This window comes from Carex rostrata, chromosome 14, assembly GCF_964058835.1.
Source record: "Carex rostrata chromosome 14, lpCarRost1.2, whole genome shotgun sequence".
Taxonomy (NCBI): Eukaryota; Viridiplantae; Streptophyta; class Magnoliopsida; order Poales; family Cyperaceae; genus Carex; species Carex rostrata.
Window position 1 is genome coordinate 2,484,555 of NC_135931.1, and position 22,094 is coordinate 2,506,648.

At 32.3% G+C, this 22,094-nt stretch overlaps 1 protein-coding gene across 1 annotated transcript; it reads right to left on the bottom strand.

The window, feature by feature from the left end:
• Nucleotides 1-16,541: 16,541 nt before the first annotated feature.
• On the bottom strand, nt 16,542-21,761 carry LOC144565762 (P-loop containing nucleoside triphosphate hydrolases superfamily protein). Its single transcript, XM_078315587.1, has 15 exons — nt 21,526-21,761; nt 21,018-21,182; nt 20,159-20,248; nt 19,501-19,629; nt 19,308-19,408; nt 19,051-19,165; nt 18,808-18,939; nt 18,585-18,650; nt 18,319-18,498; nt 18,110-18,205; nt 17,898-18,035; nt 17,687-17,769; nt 17,314-17,351; nt 16,996-17,219; nt 16,542-16,817 (listed from the first exon to the last, which is right to left on the bottom strand). Exons 1-15 carry the CDS (start codon nt 21,715-21,717, stop codon nt 16,725-16,727), a joined length of 1,842 nt encoding a protein of 613 aa, XP_078171713.1. The 5' UTR covers nt 21,718-21,761; the 3' UTR covers nt 16,542-16,724.
• Nucleotides 21,762-22,094: the final 333 nt, after the last annotated feature.

Consider the following 22,094-nt stretch of genomic DNA (forward strand, 5'->3'; position numbering starts at 1 on the left):
ATGCGTGCTTTGGTTTTTGATAGCACGCACGGACGTGTGATTTTCAAATTGGATTCGCACGAATTCCGAAACAATTGAACGGATCAAATTTTATGTTCGTACCGCCGCGCTGTGGAAATACAAATTTTCGGAGAAATGGAAACATGCTGGTACGAGACTGACACGGAGGCAGGATACCAGGGACCATTTGATGCCTGTTATTTCAAATTTTAGTCTTTTCCTTTCTCACCATTTTTTTTCCAGTTCCTCAATTGTAAATAATGGTATGCGCTTGTCGGACAGATGGTACTGCTAAGTAATTAATTAGAAAAAATAAAAAAATAATAAGTTATAATCGGAAATAATTAGCTGATTAGTCAGAAAAATCCGTGACGGTTTGATTGTCACTGACGACTAATCGGTTGATTGTAAATAATAGTATGCACTCGTCGGACATATATAATACTACCAAGTGATTAATAAAAAATAATAGAGAGTAATCGGCTCTAATAAAAAATAATCGGCTGATTAGTCGGAAAATCTGTGACGGTTTGATCACTGTTAACGACTAATCAGTTTATTAATCGATCTAAATAGTTATTTTTTACAACAATAGTTGATATATCCTCTAAAATAACTTAATTGATGAGTTTAGAATTGAATCCTACTAGTAGCTTAAATCTAACCCATTATGCTGATTTTAAAAAAAATATATCATCACTAATAAAAATGAAACATACTTTTTTTTTTATTTGTAAAACCTCGGTGCTTTGATATGCCTTTAATCTGTAAAACCTTAATGATTGAAAATCTAAATTAAAACATTAAAATAAATTCTTAGATGTGATATGTGTCACTTTTCTGTGCCCGTGTAAAATCTTGACATTTTGGTTTCATTTTGGCTAGAATTAGAAAATTAAAAAAAATCAATTGATGTGAATAATTGAAGGACATTGATTTTTTAATTATTAGTCTCCATCAATACAAGTGAAATGTTTAGGCAGATTAATCGGTCAATAAGTCGTTGGCAGTGATCAAATTGTTACAGATTTTTTTGACTAATTAGCCGATTGTTTTCAATTATTTCAGTTAATCACTTGGCAATACTCTGTCCGTCCGACGAAAGCATACCATTATTTACAATAATATTGTGTGTGTAGAGTAAATAATATAGATCCATTCAACAATTTTAACTTTTTTGAGTTAGGAATTTTTTTATTTTTACAGATTTAAAAGATGAACACTTGAAAAACTAGCAACAAGTTCTGAAGATGCAAATTAAGCAGTCCGTATCCTCTAAAGTAATCCAACTTCGTGGTGAACACACATGCACCTTTAATATTGTGTTAGGGCAGATCAGACGGTCCAGATCAAAATAACAAAATGGGTTACTTTAGAGAATCCTAATTCGAAATTAAGTGGGTGCCATAGTGCCATGAGAAAAGCTTCACGGTGCATGAATGATGAGAAAGGGGGACCAACATTGTTGCAATAATTGCATATCAATCCCCCTCCCCAAAAAAATAAATAAATGAAATAGGAATAGGCAGAGAGCTTTAGGAGGGGACCATTTCTACTCAACTGTTATTTTAAATGCTAAGATTAAAAAATATATTGGACTAGACTGAAAATATCCGCAAAATTATTTATACCTTTAAAAAAAATAAACCAAAACAACTCAAATTATGAGGAATTCCAAAAATATCGGGGCTTTTAAACCAATCTGCGGCTCTATTCTTGGAGGACCGCAAATTGATTTGAAGGTTCCTCAAAAACCTAAATATATTTAATATTACAGTTATTATTTGAGTTTTTGGGGGCTGCCAAGCCAATATGCGCCTCCAAGAATAGAGCCGCAGATTAGTTTGGAGGCCCTGGTATTTTTCAAAATCCCCACAAAATATGATTTTTTGATTTTTTTTTTTTTTTTTTTAATATGATGTAAATAAAAATTTCGGTGAAAACATGCTTAATCTTTATATGGAGGATTAATGTAGAAAAGTGTAAAGAGATGAGAGCACTTTATCTCGTTACTATTTCAATTGAAAATTGTTAAACAGACTTGTCATTTTCAATTAGTTGAAAAATTACATTCTTCTATTACTTTTTCAAGAAAATACAGTACGCTTGTGTAACATTTTCACAAAAAAATATCGTCACTATTTGGAAAAAAAATCAAATTACAGAAAATATCATCACTATTTGGAAAAATCCAAATATAATATTTTCACAAGATAATTCAGTGGAATTTATGGACAATTTCGCAAGATTATTCAGCGGAATTATTATTTTTTTCCACTGAATTCCTATACTTGAAAAAAAAAACTAATTCACTAGATTATTTAGCAAAATTAAGCAAAAAATAATAATAAAAAACTAGTTACGCTGAATAATTCAGCGGAATTGGCTATGAATTCCGTTGGATAATCCAGAAAAAATATAATATTTAGAATTTCCATAAAAATCATGATATTTAATTTAATTATTTATTTTTAATGTTATCAATAAAAGTTTCGGTTGATAGTGAGGCCAAGCAGACACATCAATGAATTCTTAGGTGCATTATCTAAGGGAATATAGCCTGTTCATCAAAGAATTAGGCAAGATGTCTTATCCTGTGTCAATCGAATAATAATTAAAAAGAAAACACGACATGATTCATTCTTCGACGAATCCCTCGTATAGTCATATAACAGATTTTAGTCTTGGTTTTCGTGTTTTTTTTTTTATCATAAAGAGTTTGAATGCTTTTTTATTTTTAAGAGGGCTCCAGGAAATGCTATTCCCTGCGGAGGTTTTATCTGCGGAGCTGTGCGGTGGTTTTGATCTGGTCTGTTTGTTTCAGATCGGACGGGCTGAATTAAGGGTTCACTAAATTTTGAGTTTTTTTAAAATTCGGGCAAGATCTGATCTGATCCGTTCGATTCGAAACGAACGGACTAGATCAAAACCATCGCACAGTTCCGCAGGTAAAACCTCCGGAGAGGATACGCTTCCGGGCTCCAGCACACAAAAGTTTTATTTCACGCTGTAAAGAAATTTCCTCGTTTAACCCGAAATTTGTATTTCTAGCATAAAAAAAAAAAAACCAAATTACACTGGTTTTGAGGGATTTCGATAAGAATTCGTATTCCCTCAGGTTTACCTGACTGAGTAGAATTGAATCGGACGGTCCGAAAATGACTTGACACGTATTTCAAAGCACAAATAATTCTGCCCCCTCTATCATTCCAAATCCCGACCGGCTGAGAATAAATCTGAGCCGTCCGTATAAATACCTAGGGCGCGGGAGTGTTTTGCGACCTCAAACACTGGGGTCCGTATAGACATTCTGCGGCCCCAGGTTAGAGTCTGCAGAATAATTTTGCAGCCTCAATTTTTTTTTTAAACATAGAAGTTATTAACTAAAAACAATTTTTCTTGATTTCTGGGTCTTTATTTAGAACAAAGTTGGCAGATAGCACGAAGCAACATATTTTCTTGGTTTCTATGAACAATTTTTTTTAGTTAATAATTTTGCTGAAAAAAAAATGTTGGGACCGCATAATGCCTGCACGGACCATAGTGTTTGGGGTCACAGAACACCCCTGCGGCCTGGATACTCAAATTCTGACCAAACGGGAGTGTTTTTTTTTTTTTTTTTTAAATTATGGTAGAAATACAAAATTCGGTTGTTTAACAAAGATGTATTGAAATTAATTATGCCGGAATATCTTTTGTTTTTATTTTCGTATATTTAATTATTTATTCCGTTTGAAATTCGGATTTATTCTTTCATCTGTATATTCTTTCTTTTTAACGCATGAAAGCTTAATTTTTTTTCTTCCTTATGTTTAGCCCATGAAGCATATAAATTTATTACTTTAAAACTAGTATGTGATTAGCGCATAAGTTTATTTTTATTTAACATATTTCATCTCTCATATTTAGTCTTAGCACATATTTTACCTCTGCGCTCAGCAATCCATGGCTGCATTATTTATTCTCGCCTACAAGTACAATTTAATTTAATTAATTTTTTTTTTTTAAGTTGCGGCTGAATTCTAGCTGAAAATTTCTATTTAATTCATTGTTATTCTAGCTAAAAGCACTGGCCCAAAAAAAAAAAATTAGACAATACAAAAGCAAAAAAAAAGCAACCAAGTAAACAACTAATTCAATTTTTTTTTTAGTATTGCTTGTCAATTTAATAGTTATTATTATTATTTATTTATTTTAATATGGGATGAGGGTCAAAGTTTATTGTAACTAGTTTTGTATTCGAGGCTTCACCACAGGAACAAAAAGTTACATGGTGTAGATAGTGTTGAAATAAATAGTCTTTGTTGATTATAAAAAATATATAATTTTATATTTTTTTTTTTGTCATCAAAAGCCCGTAGGCATGTTACATTTTTATCAGAACTTTCATATAGAGAAAAATAAATAATTATGATCGTGATTCAAACTCTCTACTTGTCACTGCTTAAAACTAGGGAAGGTATGCTCAACACAATCCCACCCGTAAAGCCTCCCTTGTTTCGCTAAATTGTCAGTCATTTCGTTCTGGCTTCTTTGAACATGAACACAAACAAATGATTTATTTTCTTGCAACAAACTCCACACTTCCAGTATTACTAACGCAAAGGGAATTCTATTAAAAAAAGAGACAGAACTAGAAAATTTAGATAGAGGAGGCTAGAAAATAAAATGTAAAATTATATAATGTGAGATGTGAGATTTGAGCCCAGTTCTTCCACAACCCAACAAGTAACTTTAACCACTAGGCTACATGTAAACATTTGACTTATAAAGATAAGCTATATAAAAACTTTAAAAATTAAATTAAAATTTAATATACATAATTAAAAAATTTAAAATTATGGGAGTGTCTGAGTCACCTTTGGAGTATGTTAAGATCCATCCCGGATTAAAAATTGAACTTAGTTTGCTTGCAAAGACAACATGAACATTTTGAAAACTTATTTCACTTAAGAGGACTTAAATGGAACTATCTTTTGTGCTTTCATCATATCTCTACTTTTTAATTTTATAATAACAAGCATTCTAAAACTTATTCACAAAAATAAAATAATTAGATGTATTCACAATTTCACATGATTGTATTTTTGTAAGTTCTTGATACCAACTAATATAAAGTCAAAATGTTGTAATCTTTTACAAGTGCATAGAGACAATCATATAGATCACACCAAATGATTTTATTTTAATATTTCAGTTGTAAATGTTAAGATATTACAATTTAAAAAAATGAAGGCATTAATTAGAAGCGTCCTCTTAACTTCATCTAAAATTTAAAACATAGCATATACACATCTAAAAAATTAGAATATTGCTATACTGAGATTTTCGGTAATTAATAATTTTTGTAGAATCAATGTGAAAAAGTAATGAGTATAATATAAGTCATGAACGTATCCTACCTAATTTTCATGATTCAATCGACAACCGTTGGATTAAAAATTAATAATTTCAATCGGTAGAGAGAACAGGGGCGGAACTAGGAAATTGAAATAGAGAGGGCTGAATGAATAAGTGTCGTGTAATTTTATTTTATGAAGGGGACTAATAGTGATATTTTTTTGTAAAATTTAAAATTTTCAAGGTAACAAATGCAAAGTTTTCAAAGGACAGGGAAGCTTATCCCCTTTTCTTACCATATAGTTCCGCCAATGAGAGAGAATATGAAAAAACTTAAAAATTTGGAGAGTCAAACACTCTCATGAGGGTAGGAGTTTATGTCACACCGATACTTTATATATGGTCTCGTATCACATCCGATATGATACCGTATTGGTATTATATTATTGTATTTGTATCGTTTTGAAAATTGCTGTATTATCGTATCCGTATCGTATCTGATATGACATCCGTACCCGTATCAATAGACCATACGTACAAGTCAATGCATGGACCTATATAGAGTTCTAGGGGGGCAAACAGATCAGATACAGACCGGATAGTGGTAAAATCATATCCGTATCCGCTTTTATTTTTCGAATATGAATATAGATTGGATATTAGACGGATACAGATACAGATCATATATTAAACAAATATATATATATATATTCACTTTTTATAATAGTGTATAACATAAAATATTTCATAATATATATTAAGATAGGAGGGATCCAATTACACCATTTTATGGTGACACATTTTGACACCATATTTTTATAAGTCATTTTTACGATTTTAAAATTCAAATAGTCGATCCGAATTGTTCAACGTGATGTTCATATTAAATTGTTCTTGTGGAGACCAAATTTTATATGTTTTGAAAATTTATTACTATTTATTTAGATTTTTTTTTTTAAATTGTTGTTTTTCAATGGTCCAAAATTGCATGAAAACAACAATTTTGTACACATCTTAATAAATACTAATTTTTTTTCAAAAAATGTAAAATTTGGTCTCCAAGCACATTTTAATATGGAGATTATGTTGAACTCTTCAGATCATCTGTTTGGATTTTAAAATCACAAAAATGACTTATACAAATATGGTGTCAAGATGTGTCACCATAAAATGATGTAATTGAATCCCTCCTCATATATGAAATTATATAGTATACATTTACTATTCGGACATGGATAATTAAAATTTAAAGCCATATTCATATTCGTATATGCATAGATATTCAGATATTGGATTTATCCTATCTAATTTTCGGATATGAATAATATTCGAGCCGTTTGAACCTCTAATATAGACCATAGGTACGAGTAGGGGTGTTCATCGGTTCGATTCGGTTGAAACCGAACCGAACTGGGCAAACCTAAGTTATAATTAAGTTTTTAAAAATAGAACTGAACTGAACCGAACCGAACCGAACCGAACCAAAGTTTTATTTCGGTTTGTTCGGTTCAAACCGAAATATATTAAAAAAATTTATTTAAAACAATTGATTTATAATAAACCGAAGTATATTAAGAAATAAACCGGAGTATTAAGAAATAAACTAAGATATTTAGAAATAAATCAAGTATTTAAAGCAATTGATTAAGAAATAAACCGGAGTATTAACAAATAAACCAGGGTGGTTTTGATCAAATTCATATTATATGAAAGTTCGGTCGGTTCGATTATTTCGGTTTTGAAAATTTTCAAACCGAACTGAACCGAAGTTATAATTCGGTTTTGAAAAACCAACCGAACCGATCCAATAAACCGAAATAACCGAACCGTTTAAACCAAACTAATTCGGTTCGGTCCAAAACCGATTAAACCGAACCGTTTGAACACCCCTAGGTAGACTTTTGCTAAACCCGGAACGGGTAGAACCCGTTTTGCCCGGCCCGTACCCGTTACCCGTGGTACCCGTACCCGTTGCCCGGGTACAAACGGGTAGACGGGTACGGGTAATAAACGGACCGGAGAACGTGATTTAAAAAATAACCCGTTGTACCCGTACCCGTCTACCCGCCAACCCGTACCCGCCTACCCGTACCCCTATACACGCCTACCCGTACCCGTACCCGTACCCTTTACCCGGTTGCCCGTACCCGTTACTCGTACCCGTTACCCATTACCCGTACCCGCCAACTTTACCCGTACCCACTTTTGAAATTCAAATTTTGAATTGTACCGCCGCTTCAAGAGGGGCCCGGTCCGGGTCAAATCAAACCCGGCCGGACCCACCCGGGTCACGTCGGGTTTTTTTTTTTTTTTTTTTTTTTTTTTTTTTTTTTTCAAATTTTATTCCCTCTCCAATTTTTTCTTTAAATACACCCCTCTAATCCTCTTCCTCTCCACATTCTAACTCAAATTCTCAAATTCTCAAATTCTCAATCCCTCAAACTCAATCTCAAATTCTCATTTTTCATTATTCTCAATTTTTAAATTTATTTTTAAAAAAATATATAGTTGTAATTTAATTCATTTTACCAATACGCAAACGGAATTAGAGGTTCGCTAAACCCGTTACGGAATTACGAAGGTATCAAAATTACAAAGTTCGGCACCTCCCGCAAGATTTTTCCGCGAAATTTAAAGGTTAGATTTATTTTATGTTAGATTAATTTATTTTTGTAGAGTAATTTAAAATTTGATATTAGATTTATTGTTGTAGATAAATGTATAATTTAAATTGAATGTTAGATTTAGTTTATGATAGATTTGTTAGATTTATTTAATTTATGTTAGATTTGTTAGATGTGATTATGTGAACTTGTGAAATAATTAGATTTATTTTGAATATGTTAGATTTTATTTTTGAAATTCGGATTTATTTTTAATAGGTTAAAAAAATATGTTAGATTCATTTTTGTTAGATTCATTTATTTTTGTAGAGTAATTTAAAATTTGATATTAGATTTATTGTTGTAGATAAATGTATAATTTAAATTGAATGTTAGATTTAGTTTATGATAGATTTGTTAGATTTATTTAATTTATGTTAGATTTGTTAGATTTATTGAATGTTACATTTATTTAATTTATGTTAGATTTGTTAGATGTGATTATGTGAACTTGTGAAATAATTAGATTTATTTTGAATATGTTATATTTTATTTTTGAAATTCGGATTTATTTTTAATAGGTTAAAAAAATATGTTAGATTCATTTTTGTGAATATGTGAAATATTTTGAATATGTTAGATTTATTTTTGAAAATGATAAATTTATTTTGAATAAGTTATATTTATTTCGAATATGATAGATTTATTATGTGAACTTGTGAAATAATTAGATTTATTTTGAATATGTTAGATTTATTTTTGAATAGGTTAGATTTTATCTTTGTTTTTTCAAATTCTTTTTTTTTTCTGTTTTTCCTATTTTTTCTGTTTTTTTCCAGATTTTTTTAATTTTATTTTTTTCTGTTTTTTTTAAATAAAGTTGTATTTGAAATTCATTATATAATTAGGTTAGATATATTTGTTGAATATGTTAAGTAATTGTATTTATTTTTGAATATGTTAGATTTATTTTTCAATAGGTTAGATTTTATCATTGTTTTTTCAAATTCTTTTTTTTTTTCTGTTTTTCCTATTTTTTCTGTTTTTTCCAGATTTTTTTAATTTTATTTTTTTCTGTTTTTTTTAAATAAAGTTGTATTTGAAATTCATTATATAACTAGGTTAGATTTATTTGTTGAATATGGTAAGTAATTGTATTTATTTTTTAATATGTTAGATTTATTTTTCAATAGGTTAGATTTTATCTTTGTTTTTTCAAATTCTTTGTTTTTTTTCTGTTTTTCCTATTTTTTCTGTTTTTTTCCAGATTTTTTTAATTTTATTTTTTTCTGTTTTTTTTTAAATAAAGTTGTATTTGAAATTCATTATATAATTAGGTTAGATATATTTGTTGAATATGTTAAGTAATTGTATTTATTTTTGAATATGTTAGATTTATTTTTGAATAGGTTAGATTTTATCTTTGTTTTTTCAAATTCTTTTTTTTTCTGTTTTTCCTATTTTTTCTGTTTTTTTCCAGATTTTTTTAATTTTATTTTTTTCTGTTTTTTTTTAAATAAAGTTGTATTTGAAATTCATTATATAATTAGGTTAGATATATTTGTTGAATATGTTAAGTAATTGTATTTATTTTTGAATATGTTAGATTTATTTTTCAATAGGTTAGATTTTATCTTTGTTTTTTCAAATTCTTTTTTTTTCTGTTTTTCCTATTTTTTCTGTTTTTTTCCAGATTTTTTTAATTTTATTTTTTTCTGTTTTTTTTAAATAAAGTTGTATTTGAAATTCATTATATAACTAGGTTAGATTTATTTGTTGAATATGGTAAGTAATTGTATTTATTTTTTAATATGTTAGATTTATTTTTCAATAGATTAGATTTTAATCATTTTATTTTTGCTTTTTCAAATTTTTTTTTTCTTCTTCTGTTTTTTCCGGATTTTTTAAGATTTATTTTTTTCTGTTTTTTTTTTAAAGAAGTTGTATTTGAAATTCATTATATAACTATGTTAGATTTATTTGTTGAATATGGTAAGTAATTGTATTTATTTTTGAATATAGGTTTACATTTTTTAAAAATGTCATCTCATCGTGATTCGGTGCAAGAAGATATCGCGAGAATGTCGGCCGATATTTTTGGCCCCGAAATACCAACTACAAATTATCCACAAGATTATTCACAAAATTATTTTGATAGTTCCTCTCAAATGCCGCCACCTAATTATCCACAACCTCCCCAAAATTATCAAAGAAGAGACCAAATGCTACAAACAAATTATCAACAAAACCCCCAAACGGGTGCACCGTATTATACTTCAAATGATCCAAACACATTCATTCCACAAGAATCACATCAACTACCACCACCGTATGCATATGGAGGCACTTCTTCCGTTGCATCGTCGAGTCAACTCAACCCCCCTATTTCAGGTACTCCTTCGACAAGTGTCACTGAAATTCAAGAAGAAGGTCTCGCTCCTCCTCCGCCAATTGTCCCCCGCCCCCCACAACAACCAGCAGCAAAGAAGGCTAGAAGACCTCCCGAATACAACCAATATTGGTTTGAATGGTATGATGTGACCAAAGATGACGACGGTTACTTGAAAACTCTTTATTGTAAGGTAGACCATTGCAAGAAACCTTATTTGTTTATAAACAAGCTAGTGGTATGAGTAGCTTTAAAAGACATGTTGATGTGCATATTAGAAAGGGTGAAAACTATAACCCGAATAATACCCCGCAAATTCAAACTCAAATCACCCCGGATGGTACTTTAACCAACCCAAAATTTGATGAAAAAAGAATGCTTAGTGAATTGGCCCGGTACATAACCCACAAAGCCCAACCAATCAGTATGGGTGGTTGCACAGCCTTTGCCCGGTTGGTCATTCGGGGGTGTGCTCAACCAATGTACAAGAGGATGCATCATAGAAAGTTGGTTGGTGAAATAAAAAAACAGTTTACAACCATAAAAGATGACCTCAAAGGTACATTTGCATATCAATCCAACAAGGTCTCAATTACCTCCGATATATGGACTGCTGGTAAACATGGCCTTGGGTACTCTTGTATTACTGGGCATTGGATCGATGATCAGTGGGTATTACAAAAGAGGATATTAAGTTTTCGAGTGTTAGATTCCCCGCACACCGCAAATGTAATTTTTAAATCTATTATTGAGGTTTTACAAGAGTATAACCTTAAGAGGGATATGGCTAACAAGGTTTTTTCAATATCTTTCGATAATGCTAGCAACAACATTGCTTCCATTGAAATTTTTAAACGGTCACTAAACCCGATTATGAATGGTGAAATGTTTCACCAAAAGTGTGCTTGTCATATACTTAACCTCGTCGTGAAGGCGGGACTTAAAACAGAAGCCATAAAATTATTGATAGTTAAATTTAAGGATGCCCTCAACCACATTGTTTCAAACCATGAAAGAAGACAAGAGTTTGCGAAGTTGTGCGTAACCTATCGAGTAAGCAAGTTGAAAGTACCTTGGGATATAGATACCCGTTGGAACTCAACCTATAGGATGTTGAACCGATGCCTTCCTTATAAAGCTGTCATAGGGGAGTTTTTGAGGGGATCCACCCCTCAGGCAATGCAATTGGAACTCACCGTCGGGGAATGGGACCAACTAGAAAGGCTTTCAACATTCCTAGGAACCTTTTTTGAAGCAACCGTCAAACTATCCTGCTCGTATTCACCGACGGCATTTGAGTTGTTGGGGCAAATCTATCAAATTTCCAAGGTTTATCGTATTTTGGAACAAGCAGAAACCCACGATAAATCTCTCACACCGATTGTAGAGGCCATGAAACTAAAATTTCTAAAATATTGGGAAGATGTACCCCTCTTGGCCATTATTGCAAGCTGCCTCAACCCGGCATACAAGAAATATTACACGATCAAAATGGTTGAAGCGTACAAAGATAATCTACATTTAGTCGCAACCGGGGTCGAGGCATACGTGGATGCGAAGTTCGCTGAGATGTTTAACATATACAACTCAAGAATTAGTGGCAACCAGAACCCCTCTTCGTCCCGGGCTGGTCCTAGGTATGAATAAATATACATTATGCTTTTAATATTTATTATTTATAATATCTACATTATTTGTCCACTAATTTTTTTTTTTTAATAGTTCCACTTTCAGGAGCACTAGCAGTAGTGGATTGTTAGCAGATTTTCAATCAGATAGCGAACCGCACGCATCCACAAACGAGTTAGTGAGCTATTTGAATATGCGCAACGAAAATGAAAACGTTGACATCATGACGTGGTGGAAGAGGAATCAAAGGTCTTATCCAACACTGGCGATGATGGCCCGCGACGTCTTTGCCGTACCCGTGTCAACCGTCCCTTCAGAAAGTTGTTTTAGTTCGGCGAACAGGATCCTCTCCGACAAACGCAGTAAATTGGGTCCACATGTTTTTGAAAGACTTGTGTGCTTGAAAGATTGGATTAATGCTGACGAGCGCAACCAACATCAAGCTCAAGAATCATCTTCTGCAGCTGATACTGAAGAAAGCGTTACCGAGCCGCAGCCTCAACCTAATTCAGATTCAGACGGTGCGGAAGAAAACGAACAATGGTATATGAATCCAAACTACTAGATAGGTAGTGTCGGTATAATTTTCTAACCTCTTTTAATATTTATGGTTATTTTAAAAATTATAATTTCTAAACATTTCAATTAGTTTTTAAATTATTCATTTTAAAGAACAATTACTAACAAAAAAAAAGTTAGAACTCCGCCTATGTTATTTTACATAGCCGGTCCCAAGCCCGAAATAAAGGAGGAGGGTAACTTTTATTTTTTAATCTATTGTTTTCAAATTATTCATAATTATTTTTAATGTAATAAATTAATTTAAGATATTATTATTTATAATTTATTGTTTTAATTATAATGAGAATTTGAAAATAAAATAAAATGACTTGCTTAAAGAAATAAATAAATAGATTTGTACTTAGCCGTATAAATATACAAATTTTCGTACGAATAATTTTTATATATAAGGTACAAATTTTATTCATTTATAAATTATAAAGACGCGACTTGATAATTTCATGTATATATATACTCTATTTGATATCGAACTATTCATATTATAAAAATCGAATTATAAACACGTAATAATATTTATACGACACTGTAAAAAAACAGAAAAAAAATATTAAACAAAACAGGAAAAAAAAACAGAAACAAAGACAGAAAAAATAAAAAAACGGAAATACAAAACTGAAAAAAAAATCTGAAAAAAAAAAACTGAAAAAAAACAGAAAGAAAAACAGAAAAAAAAAAACAAAAAAAAAAACGGAAAGAAAAACAGAAAAAAAAACAAGGAAAAAACAGAAAAAAAAAAAAAAAAAATGGGCGGACCGGACCCGTACCCGCGGTACCCGTACCCGTCAACCCGCAACGGGTACGGGTAATAAACGGACCGGATATACATTTTTGGAAATTTACCCGTCTACCCGTTACGGGTTTTACCCGTACCCGACCTACCCCTTTACCCGTCCTACCCGTTACCCGTAACGGGTAACCCGGAACGGGTCACGGGTTACCCGTTAGCAAATGTCTACCCCTAGGTAAGAGTCAATGCATGGACCTATATATCATGGTGATGGTAAGCATTTGTACATTGATTTTTTTATGATACTTTTGTTGCAATAGAATATGAGTGAGTCTATGGTACTATGCATATCATGGTTGTTACCGTGCTACGGCTCTATATTCGAGTTTTCAAATCCTAACGCTCGATCCGAACCGTTCATCTTGTTCTCCATATTAATATGTGTTTGGAGGCCAAATTTTACATTTTTTTAAAAAAATTTACTATTTTTTTAGATATTTAGAAAATTACTTGATCTGAAAATTCTGGACCATCCAAAAACAGTGATTTTTAATAAATCTAAAAAAATAGTAAAAAAATTTCAAAAAATGTAAAATTTGGTTTCCAAACACATATTAATATGGAGAACAAGATGAACGGTTCGGATCGACCGTTAGGATTTGAAAACTCGAATATAGAGCCGTAGCACGGTAACAAATCGTAATATGCATAGTACCATAGACTCGCTCATAGAATATTGTCATCTACCATTTTATCATTTTGATGGTAAGAATTTGTACTTTTTGACATTTGTCATTTTGCTTAAATAAAACGATGCGTAGTTTCGTCTGTAGGTATTTTTTTAAAGTAAAATAGAAGATTAATCTTGGTAGGTCAATTGGATACCATGCGCATATCTTGATGTAGATCTTAGCGGACCCTACCATGTTGAATTGTTGATGGTAGGAATTTGTACATCAATACTTTATGGTGTTTCTACGAGTGAGTATATGGTACTATGCATATTACGGGTTAGTCCGTAATATAGATTAATATTTTATTTTTCAAATTCTAATGGTTGATTCGAACCGTTTAACATAATTTTCATATGAATATGTATTTGCAGACCAAATTTAATATTTTTTAGAATTTTTTTACTACTTTTTAAGATAGATAATAAAATGACTTGATATGAAAATTCTGGATCATAAAAAATAATGATTTTATATCTATCTTTAAAAATAGTAAAAAATTCTAAAAAACATAAAATTCGGTTTGCAAGTACATGTTCATATGAAAATCATGTTGAACGGTTCGAATCGACCGTTAGAATTTTGAAAATGAAAATATTAATCCGTATTACGGACGAAATCGTGCTATGCATAGTACCATAGACTCACTCTGTTTCTATTGCAACAGAATACAAGTTTGTAACATATTTATCATTCTATCACTGTCCGTTACATAAAACAATGCGTAATTTCTACTAAGGTTGTGTTGTTATATTTTCATTATTAAAACTGCTAATTTTATCCATTCCAAAGCACAGATCGAATCCAATTCCAATTCCAGTTTGAAATCAGGAAGACACGATAGATGACGATGTTGTTAGTGGGCAGAGAATTATACTTTGGAATAGTCCATTGAGGCACTTGTATCAAAATGGACCGTTCTTTTTCGACCTAAACATGCACAAACACACACCATTAGCAAAGATGTCATTCCAAGTAGACTAAACTTTGAATTTAGGTGCTCTTCCATTAACTAAGAATAGATATGCCAGGGTACCTATGACTCAGAAAAGGGGTCGTCGCTCATCGCTCGAGACAATTGTGCTCATTGCTCGTCCGCAACCACAAGTGTGGTGTGATGTGCCGTCTTTTTTTTTTTTTTTTTAATAATCATAAAAATAATATATATGAGGATGGATCGGATGACACTCTTTTTTGGTGACATCGAATAATATTGTGCATCTTCAAAGTTTTTAAAGTCCAAACGATCGATCCAAACAGTTCAACTTGATGGATATGTTAAAATGTGCTTGCAGATCAAATTTTATATTTTTTAAAATTTTTTTACTATTTATTAAGTATTTAACAAAATCGCTATATTCAGACCGTTGAATTTTTGTACCCATCTTAATAAATAGTAAAAAAATTCAGAAAAATGTAAAATTTGATATGCAAGCACATTTTAACATATCTATCAAGTTGAACGGTTTGGATCGACCATTTGGACTTTGAAAATACACGCTTTTATCCGATGTCACCAAAAAAGAGTGTCATCCGATCCCTCTATATATATATATAGTTTTAATTTTAGGGTTAACTTCTAATTTCTTCATATAGAGTTTAATGTATGATATATGACATATAACTAGGGGTGAAAACGGAACGGATACGGAACATATAGTGGTAAAACCATAGCTTTTTCATTTTCCGAATAGAATACGAAGCAGATATTAGACATATATGGATGCAAATCCGGATCAGATTGGATATTTATGAAAGCAATATAAAAAAATATTAAAGTTCATAATATTTATCTAATTATAATGGTGAATAACATAATTTTTTCATAATATATATTAAAATATATGATATATATCTACTATTCGGATACGGGTAATTGAAACATAAAACCTATCCACACATATATCCACATCTAAGTTTTCCATACTATTTTCACCCCTACATCTAACTCTTTGAATTCTCCAAGGTTAATAAATATATATTAGTCCTGATTAGTAGTCAAATGTAAATTTCGCATAATTAAGCGGGGACTCGGATCAATTAAACTGACAGCTTAATTGTCAAGTAAACTAGGAACAAAAAGCTGCACGAAGGACATGTCATTAGCGTGCCAACTTGCATGACTCGGAGGGAACATTTGGGTCGGTTCATGTTACCAACCCAAATCCACCATACATACAGCATACGTACACTTTATCAAGTATGTCCCACAGTCAAATTAGCCAATAACATAGTCAGAGAATTGTTATTGAGTACAACCTTCGTGACTCGTTATCACTTATCAGCAGAACAGGGGACAAGCGTGCTGCAGTAATGGACCCAATTCCAAAATGCTTTTGATCATTATCTACAAAAGGTATCCCTGGTTGATGACTCCTTTTTTTTTCTTTTATATTATATATAATTTAGAGTTCATTAAAATAAAACTAGCTGAGATACTCAGCCAAAACTGCGGTTAAGTTATAATATAATAAATGCTAATCTAATAACAGACCTAGAGATAATAGATGCATCCATCAGATAATGCAGCAGTAAGTAAAAAAAAAATGCTAATTCATTTATCTAGATTACAGCAAGTTAAAAACAATTAGTTTATAAGACGATAATTGAATAAACTACAAAATTGAGGCAGCCTATAAGCACACTATAAGTACTCACGGAGGATAAATAAAACAAAAATAATTTAATAAGCCAATAACATAGAAGCTAACCCAATTCTACTTTTAGGATGCTTGTTTGGGTCTCCTCTTCTTGTGCCTACTTTCATCTCCACCACCCTCTTTTCGCCTCTTTCCGCTTCTCCTAGACTTTCCACTCTGAAATTAAATAAAATTAGATTCTTAACCTCTGAACAATCAAAACCCACAACATACTTACGGAACATCTATTATCAGATCCTCTCTGAACAAACAATATGCTACTAGGTAACCTACTAAAATATCACCTAATAAAACTTTGCTACGAATATTGCAAATTACCAGAATTGAACAATACCTCTGCTGAGAAGGTCCTAAGTGGATCGCTGGTTTTGCCAGATATCTTTCTAAAACCAGGTCGGTGTTTCTTCTTGGGGCCATTATCTATCCCCATTGCGGCCCGAGTTAACTTTACAATCTGGCTTGCCTCCTTTGTAGTAGGATCCACCAAGTACTCTGGAATTTCTTTTAAGTGTGCAGGTATCACTTTGCTGCTCAGTAGCTTGTCATGCTTTAACAAATCTATTTGACAAAACAAAAGTGTTCAGAAGTATTTAGTGACAATTAACCATGGCATATGCATACTAAATCAAAATAGTATTTAATGAATATGTACCTAAATCTCTAGGGTTCTCCACAAAATGAGCCTTCAGCCTACATGAGTAATTACACTGTCAGTTTCAACTTGAAGCATAACAGATAAACCAGAAATGAAAGAAAGCATTTCTATATTTTTTTCCTTATATTGCTTTGTCATTTGAACAGGACAAGGCTAATTTAAAATACAACAGTTAATAGATCCCCTTTCTTAAGGAACTTAAAGAGCCATAGGTACGACAAATGAGTAAAAGAAAAATCTACAACTTCCTCAAGAACAATCACTTGAACAATGATATGCATGTTCATATGCAGCAAGAGATTTATTCAACGTTTATTTCCATATTTGGCATTTCTTTATCTTAAATAAGAAATAAGACTGTTAAACATACTTCTGAGAGTTGAGAATTTCATTCTTCAAATCTTGCCGCCGAGCATCTTGTACATCACGACTAGTTACACTTCTAGCTACATCCTGTTGTATCAACCCAAGGAGAGCATAGAAAAAAGTGGCTAAATTTCTCATAAATTTCTTACACGTTCACAAACATATCCTACAAAGCTCAGTCATAAATAAAAATTCTAAAGAGAAATTATGTTTACCTGAGCCCGATAACGTAATGACTCGACGGCATTTTTATTTAGTAAAGGAAAGGGTGCGATAATTTCAGATAGTTCCTTTTTATCAGCCTCTAACATACTCTTTATTTCTTCGAGTATTTCCTCCTCCTCTGGAGAAATCTATTATAAAAATAATAAGTATAATGATCTTGTGCTGTTTTAAATTTTAAGAGAGAACACACTGAGCTACTTACAAGGGAGACAGAGGTACCAGTGTTATGGGCCCTGCCAGTACGCCCAACCCTGTGCACATAACCAGCAGCAGTTTGGGGCATGTCAAAATTAACAACCTGAAAAAATTAGAAAAGAAACTTGTAGCACACAGGTATGCAATTCTAGAAGAAGTTTCTACTTCATTCAAGTATCTAAATTGTATTTTAATGTCAGAAAGAGCAACACCAACCGTATAGACGTTTTTGAAATCAATTCCCCTAACAACCCCAAATTCTGAATCCAAATTTTGCTTGAGGCGCCTCCTGGAATTCCTTGACTTTGATTTATTTTCTTTATTCATCTGCTCCTTTTCCTTCGAATGACTATCATCAGTGGCTATTAGATAATCAAACAATCCAGCATTGAATTCCTGAAAACAAGGAAAAATACATCCTTAGCAAAAAAAAAAAAAAAACATGGGTGAAGTAAGATAAAGAAAATGTGAAGAAGACTTGCCTCAAGAATATGAATTCGTGAATTCTGTGGTAACTCAGCATTCAGAACAGCAGATTTTATCCCAAACTGTTCAACAAGCCAACGATTACAATGAATGAAACTGAGATTGCAAATTTCACAGGATGCATTAAGTAATGAAATAAACAAAATTTATAAAGTTGCTATGCTGTGGAATACATTTGCTTTGTTTTTACTTCTCCATGCAAAGTGTGGAAAATAATACCTTCTCCAAGAAAAGCCTTATTCGAAATGCCATGTCAATTGTGTTGACAAATATCAGAACTTTTTTTTGAAGAAGTTCAAGCTTCAGTAGAGCAAGCATATAGAGTTGCTTATCTAGAGCACTACAAGATATCTGTTTATAATAAAAACAATAAAAAAAGGTCATAAAGAGCAGCTATGGAAAATTCCTAGCCATACACTAATACTAAAGTATTCCTCCTTTTATCAGAGAGAGATAACTAACCCAAAATTGCTGGACACTGCTGGGAATAATCTCATCTTTGGAGGAACCCACTTCAGACAAAGTCAGAGTTACTGGATTGTGCAATAGAAGTTTCTTCAATGTCTCCACATCAGTACTGCACATTTTAAATCAATATAAAGTTGATAAATCTCTAGCTTTTCATGTCAGATACTTATGCATTTCATGTTCGACTCCAAATTTTACAATCTATCAGGCTTAAATATAATAAAGCAAGAAAGAAACAAAAGAATCAAAACCTCGAAGTAGCAGACATGAGAATACACTGACAGCTCCTAGGGATATGAGGAGTTAATGCCTTCAAGTCCTTCTCATATCCATACGATAATAGTAGATCAGCCTGCAAAAACATGCGAAATTAATATTTGTCGAGCATGAGCACCTAAAAGCAATTTAGCAAAAGTTTGAGCAGTTTAGCATTAAAAGACTTGCCTCATCAAGGATTAGCATGGAGAGGGAATCCTTGATTAAAGAAGCTTTGAGTATTCCTTTAGAGATGCATGTTGAAATGCAAGCTGGTGTTGTCACCACTATATTTGGGGGTCCCGCCAAGGATGTTCTCTACATATTAAATCTATGTCAATAGGAGCACAAGGCAATATAACTATTACAAGAGATGGTCCTTGTTTTTGAAGATTAGATTTTTATATGTATGATAACCAGCAACTCACAATTCCACATCAAAGATTATTTGTAAACAATAAATTTCATTAGGAATATTATAGTTACCCCCAACTAGACCCCAACTGTTTTGACCAACTTTTAAAAAAAGGAAAATGAATGGGCAAGTTTTCATTTAGGTTCTGCATTTTCTGATGGTTCAGATAGTGATCTTGGAAAGAAATCGAGTACTAATTTCAACTCAAAAGAGTGCATTTTTTAGGTCTAAAATGAGTCTAGAACTCAAGACAAGTGTTGACAGCTATCATCCATTTTAACTACCGAAATAAGCAAGTGGACATTCTAAGGAGGATGAAAAACCACATGGTCTGTATTTAGGGGTAAGGAGTTTTGAGTTACTGGGAGCAGGGAGTAGTTATATGGCCTGATTTCATTAGTATGAGAGTAGATAGATAGATGGAAAGCAAACCATTTCACGAGGAGGCATGCTAGCAGTCAATTGCACAAGCTTTAATTTTTCTGTACAGAACTCCAGAAGTGACGATGCTTCCTGATATACCTATAACATGCCAATTCATTAATTAGAGAAATTTAAAGAAAAGAGATTATGGCAAATCAATATATATGCTCCAGCCATTTCTTTTTTGCAATTTGATGAAATTTTAATGAACAAAGCTCAAGTTCACCACCCGTTCATACACTGTCTAGGTAACAAAACAAAACTGGCCAATTTTCTTTCATTTGAGTTTTTTTTCCTTTATGCAAACAAAGGGAAAAAAGGAGTTCATAATCAATAGGATTTTGAAAAAGTGAAGAACTGTGTAAATACTTGTCTCATTTGTAAATGAAACTGGTGGTGTTTAAAAATATCTGTCAGCTTTTGCAAAAGCACCATGACTTCTGCTTGGAAACAAAAATCACACATAACTAAAATGCACGAACATCAACTGGATGTTTTGAGGAAAAATATTTACATCTTAGACCCTTAAATAATCTCAAGTTCTCAACACAACTTCCATACATAGTAGAGGTGAAGAAGATCATCTCCACCAAACTCAATTCATGTCTTTCTAATCTCACATTCCTCCTATTCACCAAGTTACTTCTAAATTCTAAACTCAATCATCAAAGTTAAAAAAATGTTGCTATAACCCTAATTACAAACACTTCATTAAATAAGAAGAAACTTGCAATAACAGAGATATTCTGAGAAAATTCTGTAAGAGCGCAAACTCTTTTTATAAGGTCATCCATTTTAAAATAAGAGTTTCTGCAATTACAAAATTCATTGGTGCTTTTACAACAAACCATAACTGAAGGCTACTAACCTGTTGGCACAGCTCACGAGTTGGCACTAGAACGAATACATTAGGTGAAGCTTTTGTGGCGTGCTTCTCAGAGCACAACTTCAAAAGAGCGTGAAACATGGGGAGTAGGTAGGCCAATGTTTTGCCAGAGCCTGTTTTGGCCCGTGCAACCACATCCTTACCTTCCTAAATTCAGAAACTCCATCAGCATCAGCATCAGCATCAGCATCAGTTAGGAAATAAACAAAAAATATGCTTCATGAGCAAAATCTTTGCAAAATTTCATTTAACGAGGAGGAAAATGATCCCACAGATGATCTTTTCTCATGCAAAACAAAATATTTACATCATCAAAAGATCAGAGTTCTCTTCTGAATCTCTCAACAGCGCCTAAATAAAACGTCTCCTCAGAACTTCAAGAACTCAGCCCAATTATACACTGAAGGTAGCAAAACTAGCCAGCAACGTATTTATCCAAATAGGCATTGGTATTCAAACAATATGAAAAATAGAATAGAGAGATACGAACCAGAATTAGTGGGATTGCCTCGCGTTGAATTGGAGTTGCTACCGTGATACTCTGCTTCCTGAGAGCTCGACTTAACTGCTCGTCTAGGCCGAGAGTATCGAAGCTGACATCCTGTTCTTCCTCTAAGCCATCTCCTTCCTTCCTCTGCTCTTCTCCTAGTGCTGTTAGTTTCTCCTCAGGTAAGCCTCCCATGGCGCGCGCTGTTGCAAGCTGCTTGCTAGTGCTAGGGTTTAAGGGGTGGGTAAGAGGAATCCGTATCACCCCAGGTAGGAGTCGCAACACATTTTTGGGCTCTAATTGGGCCGAGTTTTTTCCACACTGAGATTAAATTACTTGGACATGGGCTTCTAGTACTACCGTAGTTTTTAAAGCTGAGGAGGTGATGGACATGGGTTTTTCGTAAGCTTTTAGGGCCTGTTTAGCAACAGGAATTTCATGAGAAAATCTAGCATAGGTGTTCCGCAAATAAATGAAAAATTGATTAGAAAATTGGTTTTCTTCTTTTTTACAATTATAATGTTGTTTAATTTAGTTTAAAATTTTGTTTAACATAGAAAAAGAAGTAGATT